Source organism: Anarhichas minor, unplaced genomic scaffold, assembly GCF_050575085.1.
Source record: "Anarhichas minor isolate MPS153535 unplaced genomic scaffold, ASM5057508v1 ptg000042l, whole genome shotgun sequence".
Taxonomy (NCBI): Eukaryota; Metazoa; Chordata; class Actinopteri; order Perciformes; family Anarhichadidae; genus Anarhichas; species Anarhichas minor.
The window spans coordinates 1,044,854-1,057,613 of NW_027466488.1; the positions used below are offsets into that span (position 1 = coordinate 1,044,854).

General features: G+C 41.9%; 1 protein-coding gene across 1 annotated transcript in view; it reads left to right on the plus strand.

Moving 5' to 3' along the window:
* The window catches only part of dagla (diacylglycerol lipase, alpha), a 32,834-nt gene that overhangs the window by 4,792 nt on the left and 15,282 nt on the right, over positions 1–12,760 (plus strand). Inside the window, exons 2-10 of the mRNA XM_076109928.1 lie at positions 7,439–7,540; positions 9,273–9,484; positions 9,684–9,785; positions 9,869–10,007; positions 10,144–10,231; positions 11,014–11,148; positions 11,247–11,324; positions 11,957–12,081; positions 12,391–12,541. Of these exons, the coding sequence (XP_075966043.1) occupies positions 7,446–7,540; positions 9,273–9,484; positions 9,684–9,785; positions 9,869–10,007; positions 10,144–10,231; positions 11,014–11,148; positions 11,247–11,324; positions 11,957–12,081; positions 12,391–12,541 (1,125 nt within the window). The 5' untranslated portion in view covers positions 7,439–7,445. The remainder of the gene's footprint in view (positions 1–7,438; positions 7,541–9,272; positions 9,485–9,683; positions 9,786–9,868; positions 10,008–10,143; positions 10,232–11,013; positions 11,149–11,246; positions 11,325–11,956; positions 12,082–12,390; positions 12,542–12,760) is intronic.

The window sequence follows — 12,760 nt, forward strand, 5'->3', positions numbered from 1 at the left end:
TCAAGAGTTGGCATGACTCATGCAGTAGGCAGAGTCGGGGACTGCAGCTCCGCCTGGAGTGGTCTGTGTAGTAGAGTTGCCCTAAAGGTCAGCTTTTTTAGACATTTAGATCTTCTTTTGATCTCGGGTTAGGAACACAGCAGGGTGTGTGTGGTGTGTGTCAGCTTCAGGTGCTGCAAGTGAATGTATTTATTAGTGCTGGGCAACGATTATAATTTTAATCGCGATTAATCGCATGATTGTTTTGCGATTAATCGCATTGTTATGCGCAAAGTTCAATAATGAATTCAAAAGTAGTGTATTGCGCACTTTTATTTTAAAAGTACTGCTACATGAACAAAAGTGCAATAACATTTGGTTTGCAAACACTTGAAACAAATAAGGTGCTTTTTAACAGCAGTATTCCCTTTACACAGTAGCAGTTATAACACAGTTATAATGATTCTGATCATAGATATTCAGCCGGTGTTCACAACTTTATCTTCATGTGTGTAAGAGATGCAATTTGAAATATACACCTTGAAAACTGCAAACCTATCTACGTCATGTTTTTTTGTTAAATTCTCAGTAGTGATAACTAAATGATGCTTATTATAAATGATGCTTATTATACATTTACAAACAAAACAACTTTAAAAACTACTTAAAAATAATTTAAATGAATCATTTCTTTTTTGCGTTGTTTGGTATTTTGTTCAGACCTGCTTTGCTGGGTGCTTATGCTTTCTAAATAAAATCTAATTGTGGTTATGCCGGCATGACAGTTTCTCACTGATCAGTTTCATCATTATTAAAACAGTTGATATGAAGCGGTCCACCCACTATTGCTCAGAATGAAATGAGCAGGTGAAATGTTGTATATTTACACAGACAGGGAAGGGTTGCATGAAACAAAGGCAGAGAGGACATGCCGTGCCAATTTACAAAACATCTATGAATCCACAGAATGTCTATTCACAAACAGTTCATAAAAAGCCATTTCACTGTACCGTGGTACATATGTAGACTATGCCTTGTAAAGTGCGAATGACATCCAGTAGTCTATATTTAGACTTTGCTGTAAATGTGCTGGGTAGAATCCAACTGATGACGTCCTGATAGTGTTCATGTTTTTCTTTTTGGCCAGCTCCTGGTCACGTCTATTGGATTTGCAAAGGTTTCATCACAATAAAATGAAATGTTCATGTGTGGCTTGAGCTCGTGGTTGTGTGCTGTGTAAGTAGAATTAGTCAGCTATGCGTGTCAAAAAATGTCTATTTTTTGCTGCGTGCAGGTTTTGAAATATTCAGTATGTTGTCAAAGTTCCGTCAGTACAAGTGTGTCCAGTGAGGCCTTAACATTTGTTCAGTTTATTTTTTTATAAGATGATTCATTATATCACAGAATAAATATAATTTTTTTTGGATAGCATTTGTGTGTATTGTTCTTTTTTATGCAACCGTTATTTTCACAGGAATGTTGTATTTCACACTCTTAACAACCCCCATATCATGCCGCTGCATGTCTTTAGTTTCTGAAGATTTGCAGTTTTTCTGATTTGTAAATATCTTTATAGAGAATAAAAACAAACATATCTACCCTTTCTGTTCTACTCACAAAGGAAGACGTTGAGTTTACTACAAAAGCACACTTGACTGTGGAAGTATGCAATTCAAAATGTTGAACGTAAAGTGTAACATCACGGTTGTGAAAACAGTCTAAGTGCATCCAGTAGAAGCTTAACAGCAGCACTAATAGGCCAACATCCCCTGGGTGATGGATGGGAGAGCCCTTAAGGAGGCAACTGGTGAGGATGAGGGGTTGAGACATGGACTGAGTACCGGAGTCCTCCATGAAATGAGGCTGGCAGAGGCCAGAGGCCAGAGGCTGGTATTCTCTTGATTGTAAGGTTTTGACTGGACAAAAAAGGCAAGGTTGACTTAGGGGAGGAGTCTGATCTCGAGGACTAGTCGCAGCTGTACTCGTCCGAGACTTGGGTTCACTGATCGTTAAAAGGGACATTTTTCTGAGGTGTTCTCAGCACATCGATCTCCATAGAACCTTGGGAGTGATCAATCGGAAATATTGACTGACTTCAGAATCTGTGGCCGCAGTTGATGCCTTTACAGAGGCCTGGAAAGTGAGAATACAACCTGAAGACAGATTGAATACATGTAACGTCGTCCGTCTTGCTGCTTCACTCTGTTCCATTTCAATGTAGATGTCTTTGGACTGTTGGTCGGACGAAACAAACAATTTAACGCAGCACTCGGGGCTCTGGGTAATAGTGATGGCCATTTTCATGAATGAAACGTTTCATCGATTTTAATAAAATGATCAATTTTGAAAATAATACTTAGTTGCAGCCCTTATCATGGCCAAATAGAATCAAACCATAAAAGGCACTCAATAAAAGGAATATGTCAGGAACCAACGGTCAAAAATAAATAAAAGAAACACAAGATAGTTTAAAAACAATGGTGGTTGAGCAGTCACAATGTGGTTCTTAAAATACAAGGTAATTACCAAGGTCTGCAGGCCACAAGTCCCCTAACTTGGAAACCATAAATCACCCAGTACACGATGTGCTAGTCTCCATCCCCGTGACCTGAAACGGCTTAAATGAAACGGATGGATGTGTGGACAGATGGAAGGAGCTGGCACTACTAACTCATAATAACTTTACTGAGGAGATCCAACACTTCTACAAGGTCACTCTGTAACTCTCTGCTGTAATCTCATTTCATTTATAATTATGTCATAATGTGTTTTTTTTTTTTCCACTGTTGAGGTCTCTGCTGGGAGTTTGAGTCAAATCTTAACAACAGGCCTGGAGGAGAGGGCTGATAACCGTGTCCCTGGAGGTCTAGTGTGCCTTCTGCATTTAAGAGATCTACTTGATTTCACCGGCCTGATTGTTTTGGCCTAAATGAGATTTGGGGGGGGGGGGGGTTCAGATGTTCCTTTATTTATTTTCCCCTCTTTCCTCCCTCCCTCCCTCCCTCCCTCCCGCTGTCCTCTTTAATGTTACTCCAACCCAGATAGAGTTTTACAAGTAGCTGTGACTTCAGTCACATGCCCTTGTTTCCTCTGCTCTCTGGCGTTACCCCAAAGCTGAGGAGCCACATATTGGGCTTCGATTAAGAATTGGAATCTGTGGGTCAAGAGTCGTGCCACACCTAATGTACAGTGTATTCCTCAAGTCTCCTCTGGAGCTTTGGCTTTTTTTTTTTTTACAAGTAATCACAGCAAGCGCTAAAGCTTGAGAGGGTTTTCTTCCAGCTGATTTTTACGGTGTTGTCCGTCTTCTTTGGTTGAAGGTCTGCCAATCAGTGAAACCACCTGCTGCAGTGCTTTGATTGGACAGGAAACCTTCACACTGTCGCACTGCTCGTGGTCTGACCCCACAGATAGCCAATTATAATCAGCTGCCAACACAACACTCGGGTTTGGTTGCTGTGAAAACAATTTTCATGTCACTAAAACACTGAAGGGATTAGTCGTTACTGGGCACAAATTGTTCTGCAATAGTCTCATAACGCTCACAGCACTGTTCACGGTGTGGATTAAACTGTATTTTGAGCCTGTAGTTTATTGTGGTGTTAAGAAAACCTAGTATTAAGTGTCTTTCAGTCAGTGTTGGAGAGGGTCTAATTATTGTGGCCACTGAGGTGAGCAACTAGATTTCTTTGCTGTGCAATTGCAAGCAGCCAAAGCATTTCACAGTTGAGTGAATAGTGGGTGTCCGCTTGATTAATGCCATTCAAAAGGCCAAACTGCTTCCACCAGTCATTTCTTTCTCTCAATGGAATAGAGAAGATGTTAATTATTGCCATTATCCTGACACCCTATTAGAAGTGATCCAGTGTTAGCTGAAGCTTAAAATCTGTTGATTTTGTCCCAATCCTGACTCCCATCATGATGCATGTGTCCACGGCTCATTTCCAGCTCAACAATAGAGCCGGATAGTATTATGTTGATATTTTACGTGTTTATTTTATTATGAATGTATTTCAGACCTAACGAACCTGCTGAATGCATTTTTGCCTCATAAAACTTTGGCAAAGACAATTTTTTTTTTAATGAAATTTGAAACCTTCATTGTTTACACCAGAACATGTGACGTGTCCTTGCCTCTGTTGAAACTTTACTGTTTACTGTAATGTAGATCACATGTGTACTAAATGTCTTGATGGTCTGCACTACCTGACTGTACCAGCTTCACTCCTTATGTGGAAAGTAGAAAGGTAAATAAATTACTAAATATATGCACATGAAGGAGCAAAAAGTATAGGAGCCCATATTTCTTGTTGGTCCCAAACAGTAGGGGAAACTTTTGATCCGTATTTAGATAAAATGCAAATCAGTGCAGGTCTTTACACTCGATAAGCACAGAAATAATAACTGGTACACGGCTAAACATTGGTGATAAAAAGGCGCTGAGAAGTCTGACGTAAGTTTACGATTTTAAATCTGGAGAGAATTGAAGATATGATACAACTTCCAGCAGTGATTCTCAACTGGTGGGTCGCAGACCCGTTTTCAGTGGGTCGCGGGCCTTTGCCTGGGAAAAAAAAATATAAAAATTCCTGTGCTTTTATTTTGAAGGGGATTTTTGATGCAGTGGAGTGCCGTCTAATCACACTCCTTAACAGTATTTGGTGTTAATGCCTTGTAATGCTATTAGACACCTGCCCTTTCACAGCATAGAAGAACACCCGCAAAGTTTGTTTTCATGTGCTAATTGAGCGAAACGCAAGTACGACATCGACTACATGAGATATGGATTTTCTGACATTGAGGACAAAAGGGGGCAAAAACCTCAGTGTGTTTTGTGCAGCGAGGTTCTGGCGCAAGAAAGCATGAAGCCGTCAAAATTGAAGCGGCATTTGGAAACAAAACACCCTTCTCTCAAAGATAAACCTGTTGAGTACTTTCGAAGACGACTTCAAGATCTGAGGACATCACAAAAGTGTCGTACTTACCTGCAGCCATGGACATGGTGAGAGAGGTGTTGGACCAATCAGCAGGGGATGAACTGAAAACTATACCTCTGTCAAATGACACTATATGTAGGCGAATTGAAGACCTGTCGGACCGCTCGAATTAAGGCAAGTGGTCATTTTGCAGTACAAATGGCCGAATCTACAGACATAACAAACAAAACGTGTGGGACGGGGACTTACAGGAACAATTTCTCTGCACAGGAGAGCTCCCTACACTACGACTGCAGAGGACATTTTCAGCTCAGGTTCAAACTGCACCATCTTTTCGTTAAATACATTTGAGAAGTTGAACATTTTCCTCGATTTGGGTCGCGGCTTGTCATTAAGGGTGTGATGGTGGGTCCCGCAGCCAGACCAGTTGAGAACCACTGACTTACAGTATATGTTGCCGATGCAAAGCTCAACTGGTAAATATTGAGTTGACTTACAAATGAACAGTGAACCTGTCGGGCATGAGGATCCGTTCTGACTGCAAGGTCTTCAGTGTTTCGGTGTATTCAGTAATGAAAAAAAGAGAAGGCTTTGTGGAAAGGTATTTCTCCTCCAGATCTGCTCAGAGGAAATGCAAGTGTTTTTCTGTACTACTCCACACGTCCCTACTGAGAGCTATGTAGGTGGCAGCACAAATGCCTCAATGAATGTTTTTCTTTTCTTTTCTTTGGCTGATTTCTTCCTCCAGAGGTAATTACGCAGTACAAACAAGGAACAGTAACTCTAGACCTCCTTTCAAGCCTCTTTATGTGCTGAGCTAGTACAATGAATACATGTAATATATGGTTTGTTCAGTATAGAGCATTGGAATTGATTTGGTTGGAGAAAAGTCTTCATGTTAGTGCAGGAAAATGAGGACTCTCCTCTAAAAGCAAGTCCTTTCAGACACCGTCCATTGTCTGTGCATCTATTATCATTATGAGGGCATAGTTACCCAAGAAAACACTGTGAAACACAAAGCTAAAGGACCACAGGTGTTATTTTCACAGCAAGCTATTGTTCTGCAAACAGACCGCTTGTTGTTAAGCTGGCTCTTTACTGCCAGCTTGCACCATCACCGTCTAAAAGAGCGGAATGGAATGACAAGGATGTCGTCTTGACACTACCTGATATACACAGGGGGAAACAAAACGTTACTGTACATTCTAGTCCAGTTAGTTCCAACCAGTGTGAAACTTACAAAAGGAACAACTGTGCATCATGTCTGGGAAACACAAATGTGAACAGAGACAATGGAAGGAATGTCACATTTGCTGCACCACCAAGTTGTTCCAGTTGTGTCAGTACTTCTTGGTCCAATCTGAGTTCACGTACTGTAAATGATCAACTGCACGTTGCCCCTTGTAGGGATGCAAATCACTGCATCTTTGCTGCGGCATTTGTCGATTTGAAACAGGAAGATCTTGTATAATACCACATTTACCTTTGACGAGGGAATGTTGCAACTGTCCCTCGTGGGCTATTTCATGCAGGCACGATGTAAGTAAGAAGTGAGACTTTAACAACTGTGAGGACTGGTATTTAAGGGTGAAGAAGGGTGCTGCCAGTTTCTCAATAACTAAAAAAAAAAGTGAAAAAATGTTCTGAAACAATACTAAAGCAGAGGAGTGCTGGATAGTGACCAACAAGAAATCTGAAAACTAACTTGTGCTGCTTTATCTTTTATAGTCGACGGTCTTGGCATGATGGATGGCATACTTTTTGGACAGAACTGTGAAATCTGTCCTTTAGCTTTCAGCAAATATGCAGGAGCGGTGTACGATAAAGTGCTGTATCAGCCTGTATCGGCACCGTAAGGCCTACATCAGCCTCTCTGTGGCTCCTTCTCTCCCTACCATGTATTTTACAGTTCATTTCAGTGAAGCCCAGAGGCCACTTGAGTAAACTCACGATGCTTTTCCATTGAGGAGAATGGACAGAGTGACATAAAAGAAGCTTTTTTTGACATGGCCATAACCAGCCTGGTACCATCGTATGTCAAAGCTGGTTCTTTCTTTTGTTCATTAAGTGGTGCATTTTCTCTGCATCCCTTCACCCACTTAGTCTCATCTTCTCCACGTCCCATTATCTTTCAATCTCCTCCACTTGTGCAAGTCTATTTTCGTTATAATCCCTGCAGCCCTCTCTGTTTCAGTAAAGAGAGTTTGATAAACGGAAAGTAAATCGGTGGCCTAATCATGACGTCGAGTGTTAAGCAATATTTGACCTGTTGAGGGATCCATGCCAGTATAAATGTGTTTGTTCATCGGTCCTCTCTTTCCCCTCTCTAGTTGTTTGAAGCTCGTTATGTGAGATTATGATGTACAGTATGTTAGGACATTAGGTCAAACCTTTTCAAAAAATACCTGTGGAGAATTGAGAGGAGAGAATTGAAGCATTCTAACTTTTTAGACAGAGATGCCAGTTTGAAAAGGATGTCCATTGTCCCTGAAGTTGTCTCTCTCCCTTCGGTCTCCCCACAGGGCAGTGATGCCTGGCATGGTGATGTTTCGGCGGCGCTGGTCAGTTGGCAGTGATGACCTGGTGCTGCCCGCCCTCTTCCTCTTTCTATTGCACTGCATCTGGTGAGTCACTGTATTGATGTTTTTGCATTATATATATACAGTTGTGTGAAAAAGTGTTTGCCCCCTTCCTGATTTCTTATTTTTTTTGCATGTTTGTCACACTTAAATGTTTCAGATCATCAAACAAATTTAAATATTAGACAAAGATAACACCAGTAAACACAAAATGCAGTTTTTAAATAAAGGTTTTTATTATTAAGGGGGAAAAAAAATCCAAACCTACATGGCCCTGTGTGAAAAAGTGATTGCCCCCCCCTGTTAAAACATAAATTAACTGTGGTTTATCACATCTTTGGAAAGCTGAGTTCAATTTCTTTAGCCACACCCAGGCCTGATTACTGCCACACCTGTTCTCAATCAAGAAATCACTTAAATAGGACCTGCCTGACAAAGTGAGGTAGACCAAAAGATCCTCAAAAGCTAGACATCATGCTGCGATCCAAAGAAATTCAGGAACAAATGAGAAACAAAGTAATTGAGATCTATCAGTCTGGAAAAGGTTACAAAGCCATTTCTAAAGCTTTGGGACTCCAGCGAACCACAGTGAGAGCCATTATCCACAAATGGCGAAAACATGGAACAGTGGTGAACCTTCCCAGGAGTGGCCGGCCGACCAAAATTACCCCAAGAGCGCAGCGACGACTCATCCAAGAGGTCACAAAAGACCCCAGAACAACATCCAAAGAACTGCAGGCCTCACTTGCCTCAATTAAGGTCAGTGTTCATGACTCCACCATAAGAAAGAGACTGGGCAAAAATGGCCTGCATGGCAGAGTTCCAAGACGAAAACCACTGCTGAGCAAAAAGAACATAAAGGCTCGTCTCAGTTTTGCCAGAAAACATCTTGATGATCCCCAAGACTTTTGGGAAAATACTCTGTGGACTGACGAGACAAAAGTTGAACTTTTTGGAAGGTGTATGTCCCATTACATCTGGCGTAAAAGTAACACGGCATTTCAGAAAAGGAACATCATACCAACAGTAAAATATGGTGGTGGTAGTGTGATGGTCTGGGGCTGTTTTGCTGCTTCAGGACCTGGAAGACTTGCTGTGGTAAATGGAACCATGAATTCTGCTGTCTACCAAAAAATCCTGTAGGAGAATGTCCGGCCATCTGTTCGTGACCTCAAGCTGAAGCGCACTTGGGTTCTGCAGCAGGACAATGATCCAAAACACACCAGCAAGTCCACCTCTGAATGGCTTATGAAAAACAAAATGAAGACTTTGGAGTGGCCTAGTCAAAGTCCCGACCTGAATCCGATTGAGATGCTGTGGCATGACCTTAAAAAGGCGGTTCATGCTCGAAAACCCTCCAATGTGGCTGAATTACAACAATTCTGCAAAGATGAGTGGGCCAAAATTCCTCTACAGCGCTGTAAAAGACTCATTGCCAGTTATCGCAAACGCTTGATTGCAGTTGTTGCTGCTAAGGGTGGCCCAACCAGTTATTAGGTTTAGGGGTCAATCACTTTTTCACACAGGGCCATGTAGGTTTGGATTTTTTTTCCCCCTTAATAATAAAAACCTTCATTTAAAAACAGCATTTTGTGTTTACTGGTGTTATCTTTGTCTAATATTTAAATTTGTTTGATGATCTGAAACATTTAAGTGTGACAAACATGCAAAAAAATAAGAAATCAGGAAGGGGGCAAACACTTTTTCACACAACTGTATATTCCATTTTTAACATACCCGTGTATATTAATTCCTTCCACTTCTCTTTCATGTCCAGGTTGGTGGTTCTGTCCGTGGTGTTGTTCGGCCTCCCGTACGGCTCCGACCAGTCCTGTTCTGTAACGCTGGGGGACCATGGCAGAGGGTACCTGGGCATCCTGGTCAGCTGCCTTATCTGTGAGAGCGCCATCATGTGGCTGAGCATGAGAGGCAGCATTCTGTACACACAGCCCAGGGAAGCTGTGCAGTATGTCATCTATATACGACTCGGTGAGACACACGGGCACACTCACTTCTTCTTCTGAGGCTCTCTTTAAACAGGATTGCCTCTTTAGTGCCCGAGAGGAGTGGAGGATGTGGTTGTCAGGATTACCTGTGGTTCCAAGTTAAGATTTGAACACTGTTTATATTGATTGGACAGATATTGATCATTATTCACCACTCTCTTTCCCTCTCTTTCTCTCTCAAGCTATTCTGTTGGTAGAGCTAGTATATGCTGTGGTGGGAATTGCCTGGCTTGTCCAGTATTATCAGCCGTGCTCTGATGTCACTGCCAAAAACCTGGCTTTGGGTGAGAGGAGGAGGATGGACATTTCAAGTTGAAGGTGGTTTTGTTATGCTTGAATGTGAATGATGTTTTAATATTTTCTGCAGGAATCGTTGCATGCAACTGGCTAGTCATTTTCAGCGTTTGCATTACCCTCACCTGCACCTTTGATCCCACGGGTCGGACTTTTGTCAAACTGAAAGCCACCCGTCGGCGCCAGCGCAACCTGACAACGTACACACTCAGGTATTAACAAGCACTTAGTTTCTCTATTTCTTACTGTCTCTTATTTTGTCTTGACACAACAAGCATGCACATCTTATCTGTTTTTCCACCAAAAATTCAGTCTTGATAGTCTTCCTTTCCCTTTTCTCTCCATTAGACACCGGCTAGAGGAAGGCCAAGCCAGCAGCTGGAGCAGGAGACTCAAGTTCTTCATGTGCTGCACGAGAGCCCAGGATACACAATCGGTGAGTCACAACACACACTTATCCGTTTCCTCCCTGTGGTTAAATTAAAACAGAGAGGAATGACACCATAAATATGTCGGGCATAACGTCCAGCGAGTCATTAAAATAATCCCTGAGAGGATGAGTCACGGCAGTGACACAAAGGAGCTCACTGCTCAGCTACTTACCGGCACATTAAGCATTTCATATCAAACTTGAATGTAAAATGATTTAGTTTCAGTCTAAATCAATTTACAAGCTGTCTGCAAAGAAAGTCCTTACAACTGCAGTCATATAGTGACAGCTATTCACTAGACTGGACTGCAGGACTGAAGTCCTGCAAGTAAAAAATATCCAGAAAGATTGGCATTATAGCTTATAGCCGGCAGTCCAAAGCATTTTCCTCTCTGACTATTGGTACAAATCCACAAACCCTCAGGTTAGCGTGCTTTGAAGTGTTGAAAATGTCCAGGCAGTTGTACTATACCGCCTTACATTACATACATGAACACATACTTGGTGATGTCTAAGTTGGTGTTTACATTAATCAGCATTGCTTGTGAAATTGAGAGGCCAAAGTTGCCTCACCTTTTGTCTAAAGCTATGTTACTTATAAGCCAACAAAATTGCAATTAGGGTGTGGAGAATATACAATTTTTAATTTGCTATGAACCATCATTCACTTGAACAGAGCACAATAAGCAGAGGGTCAGGCAGTTCAGAGGTTGCATGATTAAATGAAGCAGTCCTCTTTTTGTCGCTGTGCTTTGCCGACATGCCTTGATATCTGCTCTCCTGTCCAGGATGCGTATTCAGAAGTGGCCAGCCTTTTTGCAGAGTTCTTCAGAGACCTGGACATTGTGCCTAGCGATATTATTGCTGGCCTGGTACTTCTCCGCCAGAGGCAGAGGTCTAAGAGATCTGCTATCCTGGACCAGGTATCACTATCTATAAAAAAATATATATATATTTTTGTGCTTGCGTAGGCATGAGCTGTAATGACAACAAGTTTTCTATTCTGTTGTCTCTTCCTAAGGCCAACAATGACATCTTAGCCTTCTTATCTGGAATGCCTGTCACTCGTAATACTCGATACCTGGACCTTAAGAACTCGGTAAGTTTCTTTATGTGCGATGAATTGACAAACTGAAGGTTGTGTTTGTATCACAGGAACGGTGGGCAATTGAGAAAGGTAGACGTTTTAGAGTGCAGGTAAACAATGACACACCGGATCATAAAAATACAGCATGCAGTTAAACTCGTTCTTAAAGACTCTGTAAACTATTTTACTTGCTTAAAGTCAATGGGCTTTCCTCTAGCTGACAAAGTCATTATTATTATTATTATTAAGATAGAAGTAGATATATCAATAATTGGAGTAACCTAGGTGTCCCAGGGTCCCTTAGCTTTTTAGCCCCATGCAAAGAGGTTTTGTGTATATTTCACACCATAAAAACAAAACGGTGGGACTAAACCACAGCCATAGTTTGATTTGATGATACTGTCTTTCAAAATCTTTGTTTGTCTGCAGTTGTGTGCAATGTTTTTTTTAAATGCAATTAGCATGTGTGTATGTAGTGTGTATGTAGTAATCATCTAAAAGGACATCTGCGTATTTGAATATCTCAAGATTTCTGAATGTGTTATTGCTCTTATTCCTCACCTGTGTGTTCTGACATTTGTGTGTGTGTGTGTGTGTGTGTGTGTGTGTTTGTCTGTCTGTCTGCCTGCCTCTCCCTCTCCCAGACCGAGATGAACATGTACAAGGATGTGTGTTATTACATGCTCTTTGCCCTGGCTGCGTACGGTTGGCCCATGTACCTAATGAGGAAGCCTGCCTGTGGGCTATGCCGCCTCGCCAGCTCCTGCCCGTGAGCGCTGACACATACACCTGCACAGCTTTGATCTATTTGGCTTCTGTGTCTCTTGAGCCTCTCCAGTGCGGATCAAATTTCACATGCGTCAACACTTGCCAAGTGGTAATCCACTCAGATAATACCACTCCAGTTAGACTCACTCACCGACACAAGCCGATTGTCGAATTAATCACATTCTCTTTTCCACATCACCTACACTGGGAGACTTGATTATGTCTCTGTCACCTTACCTGTTTACTCTTGTATTCATCTGTTTTTAGCATTCACGTCCTGCTGTTTTCTCATCTTTCCCTCTCACCCCAGCTGTACTTCCGGATCTGGCTCTCGGTTGTCTCAGGCTGTGACAGTGGAGGAGGACAATTGTTGCGGCTGTAATGTCCTGGCCATACGGAGACACTTCCTGGACAGGGACCTCAAGCAGGTTCAGATTGTCTACACATCCTGCCACGATGCTGTGAGTAATCCGACAACTGGCTTAACGAGCAGTCGGAGGTGTTTGGCCTTAACTTCCGAAGTTAGACAATGGATTGGTTGTGTGGATAAGTGTGAGGAGCAGCGTCAGGATTTTCTTTTCATTTGTCCATGCTTTTGTTTTAATGTCAATACCTTTTGCAAAATACACTGAGGTGAATTATTGCATTCCCTTTTAAAGCTGTTCTGCACAAAGAGCCCT